The sequence below is a fragment of the Telmatherina bonti genome, assembly GCF_933228915.1.
Source record: "Telmatherina bonti genome assembly, chromosome: 1".
NCBI lineage: Eukaryota > Metazoa > Chordata > Actinopteri > Atheriniformes > Telmatherinidae > Telmatherina > Telmatherina bonti.
The window spans coordinates 45896446-45909223 of record NC_136619.1 but is presented as its reverse complement, the minus strand read 5'-3'; the positions used below and the strand labels follow the sequence as shown (position 1 = coordinate 45909223).

At 45.9% G+C, this 12778-nt stretch overlaps 1 protein-coding gene across 1 annotated transcript in view; it reads right to left on the bottom strand.

Annotated features, from left to right (window-relative positions):
- Positions 1-12778, bottom strand: part of vps13c (vacuolar protein sorting 13 homolog C) — a 359723-nt gene that overhangs the window by 126065 nt on the left and 220880 nt on the right. Inside the window, exons 76-83 of the mRNA XM_079245724.1 lie at positions 11603-11733; positions 11450-11531; positions 10568-10681; positions 10352-10427; positions 10084-10247; positions 9963-10008; positions 9766-9889; positions 5771-5885 (exon numbers count right to left, since the gene is read on the bottom strand). Of these exons, the coding sequence (XP_079101850.1) occupies positions 5771-5885; positions 9766-9889; positions 9963-10008; positions 10084-10247; positions 10352-10427; positions 10568-10681; positions 11450-11531; positions 11603-11733 (852 nt within the window). The remainder of the gene's footprint in view (positions 1-5770; positions 5886-9765; positions 9890-9962; positions 10009-10083; positions 10248-10351; positions 10428-10567; positions 10682-11449; positions 11532-11602; positions 11734-12778) is intronic.

The following is a 12778-nucleotide window of genomic DNA, read 5'->3' as shown; positions in this document are numbered from 1 at the left end:
TCAGTAATTTACTGTGAGGTCAGTAATCTGCTGTGAGGTCAGTAATCTGGTGAGGTCAGTAATCTGGTGTGAGGTCAGTAATCTGATTTTAGGTCAGTAATCTGACGTGAGGTCAGTCATCTGATTTTAGGTCAGTAATCTGACGTGAGGTCAGTCATCTGATGTGAGGTCAGTAATCTGATTTTAGGTCAGTAATTTACTGTGAGGTCAGTCATCTGACGTGAGGTCAGTCATCTGATGTGAGGTCAGTAATCTACTGTGAGGTCAGTAATCTGCTGTGAGGTCAGTAATCTGATTTTAGGTCAGTAATCTGACGTGAGGTCAGTAATCTGACGTGAGGTTGGTAATCTGCTGTGAGGTCAGTAATCTGATGTGAGGTCAATAATCTGATGTGAGGTCAGTAATCTATTGTGAGATCAGTAATCTACTGTGAGGTCAGTAATCTGCTGTGAGGTCAGTAATCTGATGTGAGGTCAGTAATCTACTCTGAGGTCAGTAATCTGATGTGAGGTTGGTAATCTGCTGTGAGGTCAGTAATCTGATGTGAGGTCAATAATCTGATGTGAGGTCAGTAATCTACTCTGAGGTCAGTAATCTGATGTGAGGTTGGTAATCTGATATGATGTCAGTAATCTGCTGTGAGGTCAGTAATCTGATGTGAGGTCAATAATCTACTGTGAGGTCAGTAATCTGATATGATGTCAGTAATCTGCTGTGAGGTCAGTAATCTGATGTGAGGTCAATAATCTGATGTGAGGTCAGTAATCTACTCTGAGGTCAGTAATCTGATGTGAGGTTGGTAATCTAATCTGAGGTCAGTAATCTACTGTGAGGTCAGTAATCTGATATGTCAGTAATCTGCTGTGAGGTCAGTAATCTGCTGTGAGGTCAGTAATCTGATGTGAGGTCAGTAATCTACTCTGAGGTCAGTAATCTACTGTGAGGTCAGTAATCTGATATGATGTCAGTAATCTGCTGTGAGGTCAGTAATCTGCTGTGAGGTCAGTAATCTACTGTGAGGTCAGTCATCTGATGTGAGGTCAGTAATCTGATTTTAGGTCAGTAATTTACTGTGAGGTCAGTAATCTGCTGTGAGGTCAGTAATCTGGTGAGGTCAGTAATCTGGTGTGAGGTCAGTAATCTGATTTTAGGTCAGTAATCTGACGTGAGGTCAGTCATCTGATTTTAGGTCAGTAATCTGACGTGAGGTCAGTCATCTGATGTGAGGTCAGTAATCTGATTTTAGGTCAGTAATTTACTGTGAGGTCAGTAATCTGACGTGAGGTCAGTCATCTGATGTGAGGTCAGTAATCTACTGTGAGGTCAGTAATCTGCTGTGAGGTCAGTAATCTGATTTTAGGTCAGTAATCTGACGTGAGGTCAGTAATCTGACGTGAGGTCAGTAATCTGATATGATGTTAGTAATCTACTGTGAGGTCGGTAATCTAATCTGAGGTCAGTAATCTACTGTGAGGTCAGTGATCTGATGTGAGGTCAGTAATCTACTGTGAGGTCAGTAATCTGCTGTGAGGTCAGTCGTCTGCTGTGAGGTCAGTAATCTGATGTGAGGTCAGTAATCTATTGTGAGATCAGTAATCTACTGTGAGGTCAGTAATCTGCTGTGAGGTCAGTAATCTGATGTGAGGTCAGTAATCTACTCTGAGGTCAGTAATCTGATGTGAGGTTGGTAATCTGATATGATGTCAGTAATCTGCTGTGAGGTCAGTAATCTGATGTGAGGTCAATAATCTACTGTGAGGTCAGTAATCTGATATGATGTCAGTAATCTGCTGTGAGGTCAGTAATCTGATGTGAGGTCAATAATCTGATGTGAGGTCAGTAATCTACTCTGAGGTCAGTAATCTGATGTGAGGTTGGTAATCTAATCTGAGGTCAGTAATCTGCTGTGAGGTCAGTAATCTGACGTGAGGTCAGTAATCTGATATGATGTTAGTAATCTACTGTGAGGTCGGTAATCTAATCTGAGGTCAGTAATCTACTGTGAGGTCAGTGATCTGATGTGAGGTCAGTAATCTACTGTGAGGTCAGTAATCTGCTGTGAGGTCAGTCGTCTGCTGTGAGGTCAGTAATCTGATGTGAGGTCAGTAATCTATTGTGAGATCAGTAATCTACTGTGAGGTCAGTAATCTGCTGTGAGGTCAGTAATCTGATGTGAGGTCAGTAATCTACTCTGAGGTCAGTAATCTGATGTGAGGTTGGTAATCTGATATGATGTCAGTAATCTGCTGTGAGGTCAGTAATCTGATGTGAGGTCAATAATCTACTGTGAGGTCAGTAATCTGATATGATGTCAGTAATCTGCTGTGAGGTCAGTAATCTGATGTGAGGTCAATAATCTGATGTGAGGTCAGTAATCTACTCTGAGGTCAGTAATCTGATGTGAGGTTGGTAATCTAATCTGAGGTCAGTAATCTGCTGTGAGGTCAGTAATCTGATATGATGTCAGTAATCTGCTGTGAGGTCAGTAATCTGCTGTGAGGTCAGTAATCTGATGTGAGGTCAGTAATCTACTCTGAGGTCAGTAATCTGATGTGAGGTTGGTAATCTAATCTGAGGTCAGTAATCTACTGTGAGGTCAGTAATCTGATTTTAGGTCAGTAATCTGACGTGAGGTCAGTCATCTGATTTTAGGTCAGTAATCTGACGTGAGGTCAGTCATCTGATGTGAGGTCAGTAATCTGATTTTAGGTCAGTAATTTACTGTGAGGTCAGTAATCTGACGTGAGGTCAGTCATCTGATGTGAGGTCAGTAATCTACTGTGAGGTCAGTAATCTACTGTGAGGTCAGTAATCTGCTGTGAGGTCAGTAATCTGATGTGAGGTCAGTAATCTACTCTGAGGTCAGTAATCTGATGTGAGGTTGGTAATCTGATATGATGTCAGTAATCTGCTGTGAGGTCAGTAATCTGATGTGAGGTCAATAATCTACTGTGAGGTCAGTAATCTGATATGATGTCAGTAATCTGCTGTGAGGTCAGTAATCTGATGTGAGGTCAATAATCTGATGTGAGGTCAGTAATCTACTCTGAGGTCAGTAATCTGATGTGAGGTTGGTAATCTAATCTGAGGTCAGTAATCTGCTGTGAGGTCAGTAATCTGACGTGAGGTCAGTAATCTGATATGATGTTAGTAATCTACTGTGAGGTCGGTAATCTAATCTGAGGTCAGTAATCTACTGTGAGGTCAGTGATCTGATGTGAGGTCAGTAATCTACTGTGAGGTCAGTAATCTGCTGTGAGGTCAGTCGTCTGCTGTGAGGTCAGTAATCTGATGTGAGGTCAGTAATCTATTGTGAGATCAGTAATCTACTGTGAGGTCAGTAATCTGCTGTGAGGTCAGTAATCTGATGTGAGGTCAGTAATCTACTCTGAGGTCAGTAATCTGATGTGAGGTTGGTAATCTGATATGATGTCAGTAATCTGCTGTGAGGTCAGTAATCTGATGTGAGGTCAATAATCTACTGTGAGGTCAGTAATCTGATATGATGTCAGTAATCTGCTGTGAGGTCAGTAATCTGATGTGAGGTCAATAATCTGATGTGAGGTCAGTAATCTACTCTGAGGTCAGTAATCTGATGTGAGGTTGGTAATCTAATCTGAGGTCAGTAATCTGCTGTGAGGTCAGTAATCTGATATGATGTCAGTAATCTGCTGTGAGGTCAGTAATCTGCTGTGAGGTCAGTAATCTGATGTGAGGTCAGTAATCTACTCTGAGGTCAGTAATCTGATGTGAGGTTGGTAATCTAATCTGAGGTCAGTAATCTACTGTGAGGTCAGTAATCTGATTTTAGGTCAGTAATCTGACGTGAGGTCAGTCATCTGATTTTAGGTCAGTAATCTGACGTGAGGTCAGTCATCTGATGTGAGGTCAGTAATCTGATTTTAGGTCAGTAATTTACTGTGAGGTCAGTAATCTGACGTGAGGTCAGTCATCTGATGTGAGGTCAGTAATCTACTGTGAGGTCAGTAATCTGCTGTGAGGTCAGTAATCTGATGTGAGGTCAATAATCTGATGTGAGGTCAGTAATCTACTCTGAGGTCAGTAATCTGATGTGAGGTTGGTAATCTAATCTGAGGTCAGTAATCTGCTGTGAGGTCAGTAATCTGATATGATGTCAGTAATCTGCTGTGAGGTCAGTAATCTGCTGTGAGGTCAGTAATCTGCTGTGAGGTCAGTAATCTGATGTGAGGTCAGTAATCTACTCTGAGGTCAGTAATCTGATGTGAGGTTGGTAATCTAATCTGAGGTCAGTAATCTACTGTGAGGTCAGTAATCTGATTTTAGGTCAGTAATCTGACGTGAGGTCAGTCATCTGATTTTAGGTCAGTAATCTGACGTGAGGTCAGTCATCTGATGTGAGGTCAGTAATCTGATTTTAGGTCAGTAATTTACTGTGAGGTCAGTAATCTGACGTGAGGTCAGTCATCTGATGTGAGGTCAGTAATCTGCTGTGAGGTCAGTAATCTGATTTTAGGTCAGTAATCTGACGTGAGGTCAGTAATCTGACGTGAGGTCAGTAATCTGATATGATGTTAGTAATCTACTGTGAGGTCGGTAATCTAATCTGAGGTCAGTAATCTACTGTGAGGTCAGTGATCTGATGTGAGGTCAGTAATCTACTGTGAGGTCAGTGATCTGATGTGACGTCAGTAATCTACTGTGAGGTCAGTAATCTGCTGTGAGGTCAGTCGTCTGCTGTGAGGTCAGTAATCTGATGTGAGGTCAGTAATCTATTGTGAGATCAGTAATCTACTGTGAGGTCAGTAATCTGCTGTGAGGTCAGTAATCTGATGTGAGGTCAGTAATCTACTCTGAGGTCAGTAATCTGATGTGAGGTTGGTAATCTGATATGATGTCAGTAATCTGCTGTGAGGTCAGTAATCTGATGTGAGGTCAATAATCTACTGTGAGGTCAGTAATCTGATATGATGTCAGTAATCTGCTGTGAGGTCAGTAATCTGATGTGAGGTCAATAATCTGATGTGAGGTCAGCAATCTACTCTGAGGTCAGTAATCTGATGTGAGGTTGGTAATCTAATCTGAGGTCAGTAATCTGCTGTGAGGTCAGTAATCTGATATGATGTCAGTAATCTGCTGTGAGGTCAGTAATCTGCTGTGAGGTCAGTAATCTGCTGTGAGGTCAGTAATCTGATGTGAGGTCAGTAATCTACTCTGAGGTCAGTAATCTGATGTGAGGTTGGTAATCTAATCTGAGGTCAGTAATCTACTGTGAGGTCAGTAATCTGATATGATGTCAGTAATCTGCTGTGAGGTCAGTAATCTGCTGTGAGGTCAGTAATCTGCTGTGAGGTCAGTAATCTGATGTGAGGTCAGCAATCTACTCTGAGGTCAGTAATCTGATGTGAGGTTGGTAATCTAATCTGAGGTCAGTAATCTACTGTGAGGTCAGTAATCTGATATGATGTCAGTAATCTGCTGTGAGGTCAGTAATCTGCTGTGAGGTCAGTAATCTGATTTTAGGTCAGTAATCTGACGTGAGGTCAGTCATCTGATGTGAGGTCAGTAATCTACTGTGAGGTCAGTAATCTGCTGTGAGGTCAGTAATCTGACGTGAGGTCAGTCATCTGATGTGAGGTCAGTAATCTGATTTTAGGTCAGTAATTTACTGTGAGGTCAGTAATCTGCTGTGAGGTCAGTAATCTGGTGTGAGGTCAGTAATCTGGTGTGAGGTCAGTAATCTGGTGTGAGGTCAGTAATCTGCTGTTCAGACAGTAAAATGTTCTCAAACCTGGAAAAGGTTGAAACCCTGAGACTCCATCAGGTTATATGGTCGGATGATCCCGTCTTCCTGGATCAGACGTACTGGGCGGAGTTTGGCCACTTCCTCCGTGGACTCGGCCGCTCTGGTATCAACACACGCATGTGCACACACACACACACACACACACACACACACACACACACACACACACACACACACACACACACACACACACACCACAGAGGGGTCATATTTCGGAAGATGCTCAGTCTGCAGCCCACTTCTATCCAACTGATTGTAAATCTGATTGGATGCGTTTGAGGTCACATGACTGGTTCAGGTATACAGGCACCAATCGGCTGGAAGGTCTCACCTGTGGTGGCCTCTACAGGTACAGCATGAAACAATAAGATTAACATCAACTGTTAGGAGAGGAGGAGGTTGGGGAAGAGGACGAGGAGGAGGAGGGGGAGGTTGTGGAGAAGGAGGAGGAGGTTAGGGAGGAGGAGTTGGTTGAGGACGAGGAGGGGTTTGAGGAGGAGGAGGAGGAGGAGGAGTTTAAGGAGGAGGAGTTGGTTGAGGAGGAGGAGGTGGTTGAGGACAAAGAGGAGGTGGTTGAGGACAAAGAGGAGGTGGTTGAGGAGGAGTTGGTTGAGGAGGAGGAGGAGTTTGAGGAGGAGGAGGTGGTTGAGGACAAAGAGGAGGTGGTTGAGGAGGAGTTTGAGGAGGAGGTGGTTGAGGACAAAGAGGAGGTGGTTGAGGAGGAGTTGGTTGAGGAGGAGGAGGAGTTTGAGGAGGAGGAGGTGGTTGAGGACAAAGAGGAGGTGGTTGAGGAGGAGTTTGAGGAGGAGGAGGTGGTTGAGGACAAAGAGGAGGTGGTTGAGGAGGAGTTGGTTGAGGAGGAGGAGGAGTTTGAGGAGGAGAAGCGTGTGTGAGGTGTGTGTGTGAGGTTGTGGTATGTGTTGTGGAATTTATCCGATGAGAAATAAATCTATAAATCCACTGTTTTCTGTTCAATTTATTGGCCATGTACAGGTGTTGCGGGTGAGAGGTGTGGCGAGCTCTGCCCTGCTCAGAGTGCCCTTCTTGTTCTGTGTTTGCTGTGTCGTCCCGTGTATCAGAGCCTTGTTGGTTGGGCTGATTGACACTGCCTTCGGATGTCGCATTCATTGGCTGGTTTATTACTCTCTTCCTGCTTCGAATCTCCCTCTTATTGATCCTTTTTCCTTCTTTTTTGATAGTGATGGCTTTTCTGATTCTGACACGAGTGTTTTTCCTTTCAGGATGTTTTATGACGAATGTTCTTCAACCCTGCCAGGAGTGACCATTCTGATGTTTTAGTTTCCTGTATCTCTTTGGGTAGTTAGTGTTATTTTATGGGTTTGTTTTGCTGCTTTGTTATGTTCATGAATTGTGATTCTTTTGTGTTGATCCTGAAAGGATCAAAAGAGGGGAATGTGGTGGAATTATGTGTATAGTGTAGTTTTAATATGTTACTAATTTATTAAGTTTCTTTACAGTAGTACAAGATATATATTCTGCATAGTTAGAGTAGTTCAGTAAGCTTGCTTTGGTAGATTCATGCATAAAACTAAGTGTTCTGCTCAAGGCCTGTTTCAGCTTTGATTGTTGTTAGCTCCAAGCTAGCAGTTGTTTTGACTAGTGCTGCCAGGCAAGGGTTGTTTGTGTATGTTTAATGGTGTGTTCAGACCAAACGCGTTTTGAGCGTCGAAAACACTCGAAACGCTGAACGCTCGACGCTGGTCACTAAACTGCCACTTTTGTGTCCGATGCCCAAAACGCGACGCGAGAAAGCTCGACGCCCCTCCCCATAGACTTTACATGGAAACCTGCCGCTCTTGACGCTCAAAACGTGTTTGGTCTGAACACACCGTAAAGAACACTGTAGCACTCTGAGCAGAGCAGAGCTCTCCAGACCTCTCGCCTGCAACATCTGTACATGGTCAATAAATTGAACAGAAAACAGTTGATTTATTCCTCATCGGATAAATTCCACGACAATTTGGTGTCAGAAGTGGGATCCCATGTGTTTCTGCTGGGACTGGACTGAGGGGCAGAGGTTTGAAGATGAATCCAAACAGATTCATCTTCAAACCTCGAACAGGCCTTAAGAGTGACGAGGGCCACAGTCACCGGTTTCGGTCGAGCACAACGGGATCTCAACCCACCCGTGGATTTATCTGGTGAGAAGTATATTTTTCCAAGTTATGATCTGATTGAAAGTATTTTTGAGTAATTCTCATTACTAATCAAACTGAAAAAATTTGTTTATAAAATTGTCGTGGAATTAATCCGTGTGTGAGGTGTGTGTGAGTGTGTGTGTATGTGAGAGGTGTGTGTGAGTGTGTGTGTATGTGAGAGGTGTGTGTGTGTGTGTGTGAGAGGTGTGTGTGTGTGTGTGTGTGTGAGGTGTGTGTGTGTGTGTGTGTGTGAGTGTGTGTGTGTGTGTGAGGTGTGTGTGTGTGTGTGTGTGTGTGTGTGTGTGTGAGGTGTGTGTGTGTGAGTGTGTGTGTGTGTGTGGGGGGGGGGGGAATACGAGGTGTTTAGTCAGAAACTCTGCGTGGAGAATTATTGATGATTATTGATTATTGATCGTCTTGATGATGGACATAAAAGAAGAATCTGGGAGAAGAAGGAATCTGTAGATTTTCTAGGGAGCTTCTGGAAAAGTCTGAAGACTTCATGTTCCTGCTGAATGTCTGGACGGTGTTTGGTCCGTTGCCGTGACCAACTTGATGAAGTTCCTGGGATGTAAAGGTCCAAATGTCCAACACCTCCATCGGATTAAACATCTGTCCATGTAATGCTGACCCAAACCCGGTAGAACCACATCACATTCAAGCAACAGACCCTCGAGGAGAGCAGCCGACGTACAACACCGAAACCAGTACAACTGCTCAACATGGAGGTCCAGCCTGTACTGGTTAAACTGGGTCAACAGGAAACATGTTGAGCGAGATGCAGAACCGAGCTGCACATCAGAGAAAGGAACCAAAGCAGTTTCAGAGAGCGCATCAAGGAGTTCCTCTGTTCAGGTTCTCCATCACGCTTCAAGTCGGTTCACACTTCGCCAAACATTTATGCAACAGGAAGTCCAGCAGCGCTGACGGAGGAGCTCCAACACCTGAGTACAGGTAACTCCGCCAGTCCAGTCCGCCAGGTGCAGAACTACATCTCCACTTGCTTGGTGCTGGTTTTGTATGTCATGGGTCCATGGAGGACTTGTTTTATGGACCATAATGGTTCCACATAAACCTTCAGGAATCCGCTTGCAAATGCAGACCAGATGGAGACCAGAACCGGGACTGTGTGGTACCAGATGGAGACCAGAACCGGGACTGTGTGGTACCAGATGGAGACCAGAACCGGGACTGTGTGGTACCAGATGGAGACCAGAACCGGGACTGTGTGGTACCAGATGGAGACCAGAACCGGGACTGTGTGGTACACCACACCTGAGCCGAGCCACGTTGAGGTGACCCTACACTCCATCACAGCGCTGTGGACGTTTCTGAGCTGTGGGAGGAAAACCCTCGCCGATCATCCAGAAAGATCTGAACCTGGACTCTGGTTTTGCCCCTAACTCCACCGGTTTCAGGACAGGTGACTCTCCTCTGTGGCTCATCAACCTGAAACAAGTGCTTATGAAGGGGCGGGGCTTCAAGCAGCTTCAGGCTGATGGACAGCAAGACAAGCACGAACCAAACATGATGGATGAACTAGATGCAGGGACTTACAGTGTGTCTGCTGCAACATGCAAACATCAGCCATGAAAGCTCAGCTCCTTCCTCAGAGCCGTGCTGAACGACTGCAGGAGCTGAGCGTTAACGTGCTGGATGTAAAATACTCACACCAAACAGCAAGAAACAGAAAGACAACAGTCCCGGAAACAACAACAGCACATAGAAAACAAAAGTAGAAAATGTCAAAATTAGTGAGGACACACTTCACGAAGCACACAGAAAATACTGGAAACAGCAAAAAGCAGAAGAAGAAAATACCTCTGGATGCCCTGGAAGGTGCTGCTGGCCATGTCCACGATGCCGCCTGTTGGCCGGGCAACTACGCCCACCAGGCCCTTCCCGATGCCCTTAAAGAAACCTGCTGCCCCCTCCTTCTTAGCTCCTGCAGACACAAAACCAGGTCTGCGTCAGCTGGAGTCTGGATGTGAGGAGCAGAGTCTGGATGAAAGGCCTACCTTCCACGGGTTTGGTGACGATGCCTGTAACCCCGCCGACGACACCCTGCAGAGAGACGACTGTTACCAAGCCGCAACAACTGAAAGAAGCTGCCAGAAGATGTGAAAAAGTCCTCCAGACCTTCAGCAGTCCTTTGCCTCCTTTGGCCAGACTCTCTCCGAAGTCTTTGGGCTGTCGATTCATCTCCTCCCGTCTTTTCTGCTGGTACTCTTTATCCATGGTGATGGCTGCCAGGCCTTTCCCCACTGAGCCTGTGATTTTAGACACCATACCTGCAGCCCCACCTGGGGAAGCATCCAACACTGATCACACAGCGACCGACTGAACGTCTGGATGTCCTCAAACATGTTTTCTCCCAGCGATCGCGTCACACTTCAGACTTTCTTACCGACTGTATGGCCCAACAAGCTGCGGACGCCAATAGCAACACCTTCGACAAACTCCTCCGGACCCTGAACAGCTCCCTGACAAACACACAGAGGCTTCATGTCTTCTGGGGTCTTGTACGTAGGACCCGAAATGTCAAGGCTGACGCATCGGTTCGATACACAACCAGGAGCAGTGCATCGCTGTGATTCACAAGTCAGAGGACAGGATGCCTTACCTGGAATGGTTCATAGAAGAAAGCCTCCACTCCCTCAGACAGACCTCGGATCAGTCCAAACGGATTGCCAAGGACGTCCAGACCCAGAACCAGAACATACATCTGCTTGAGAAACTGTAGCAGAAACACAACATCAGGTTTTACCTCAGACTTGTGTGTTCATGACAGGCTGATGGGAGGACTCGTCTCCTACCACGTCCAGGCACAACGATCCACCGCATGTGGAACGGCCAGTACAGGATGCTGGACCAGTAGCGTGAGCCCAAACACCTGGTCAGGGGTTGCTGGAAACATTTTGAAGGGGGAAAACCCAGTCCAGGTCTCCCACAGGACCCAGTCTACTACTCTACTGGTCTGTGCTCCGTAACGGGAACAGTATTGTGGGAGTTTGGGCTGATGATATTTTGTCACTGGAAATAAAGTTGTGGAAGTTTGTGAAAGCATCTCCGTCATGGAGGATGAAATCCACCCTGAACTTGTCAAGAGGAACCAGACTGGTTGACGGGCAGCGCTGTGCGAGTCCTCCGCCTGGCGTTTTGACAGGCGGGACACGGTCAGAACGCAACGACTTCTGACTGCGAAACTCTGGGATCATCTATGGTTTCCAAATGTTTTGATGCATCATAAAAAGCCTTTAGATCATTAAAGAACCTTAAATATTTCATTTAATGAAGCAGAAGAGACCCGTACTTTGATGGGGATGGTTTCAACATATTTAAGCATAAAAATTACTGTGAGGGTCTCCTGAATTCAAATGAACCAGAGACGCACTAGGAACATGACCTCGCTGTTCAGTCACAGCGTGATGATGGAAACCAGATACATGAAGAAATGAGCAGAGCTGAAAAGAACCAGTCAAACAAATGGAGGCTGTAATGTCACCTGTTCAGTATAGTGTCGGACCACCGCCCACATCAGCTTCTCTCTGCGGTAAAACTGGTACTTCACCTCAAAGAAGGCCAGTCTGAAAGAGACCACACACACCGTTCAGCCTGCGGCCGCCATGATTCTCTCCAACAGCAGCGCGAGCCTCACTTGAAGACAACATCATCGACGTCGGTCAGAGTCGCTCCGATGCTTTTCAGCAGAAGGTTCAAGGACTGTAAAGCAGCAGTCTCCTGAGCAGATTCATCGCCGCTGGAGCCCAGAGACAGACTGAGGTGGAGCTGAAATAAAAGCCAGAAACTCGTCGTTAACCACCTGGATGCCGACAGAGACCAGCTGGATGGGCAGCCGTCGCAACAAAAAACCGCTTCCTTACCTCAACCAAGGATCATCAACGTCTTGGACATGTTCAACTTTTCCATCAGAGTGTGTGTTAAATCAAAACTTTCCATCCATCAGTTAACCTGGAATTATCACACCTGCCGTCCGTCATCTGATAGATGCACCCAGGAAGTTCCACCTGCACGGCCCTTTTCCCTCTAAACTACTTCATCTTTTCAAGATTTCATGGTGATGAAATATGTTTGTGTTTCCATATGAAACTTCCCTAATAAATAAGCGAAGAAACATGTCCTGGTCTCCCCCAGGTCTTCTTCCGGTGGAACATGCCTGGAAAACTTCCCCAGGGAGAGGTCCAGGAGGCATCCTGAGCAGATATCTCATCTGCTTCCTCTGGATGTGGAGGAGCAGCAGTTCTACTCTGATCTCCACCTGGATGACCGAGCTTCCTAGCCCCTCTCCAGGAAAACAGTCGCACCAGTCCTTTTGTTCCAGATCCACCAGGATCAGACCACCAGGGTGGGACCACCAGGTTGGGACCACCAGGATCAGACCATCAGGTTGGGACCACCAGGATCAGACCACCAGGGTGGGACCACCAGGATCAGACCACCAGGTTGGGACCACCAGGATCAGACCACCAGGTTGGGACCACCACGGTCGGACCACCAGGGTGGGACCACCAGGATCAGACCACCAGGTTGGGACCACCACGGTCGGACCACCAGGGTGGGACCACTAGGGTCCCTGCCTTCTCCCAGCACCAGGTTAAACTGTATCTGACCGCATGTCGTCCCCTTGGAGGGACTTTTCATCTGATGTGTGAAAGTGTTTACCTTGTTTTTATGCACCGTTATTCCCTCCACCAAGGAGGTCATGTTTTTACCGCCGTTTATCTGTTTTCTTGTCTGTCTGTTTGTTTCTGTTCAAGATAACTTAAAAAGTTATGGACATGTTTTTCAGGAAGAACTGATTTAATTTTGGTGA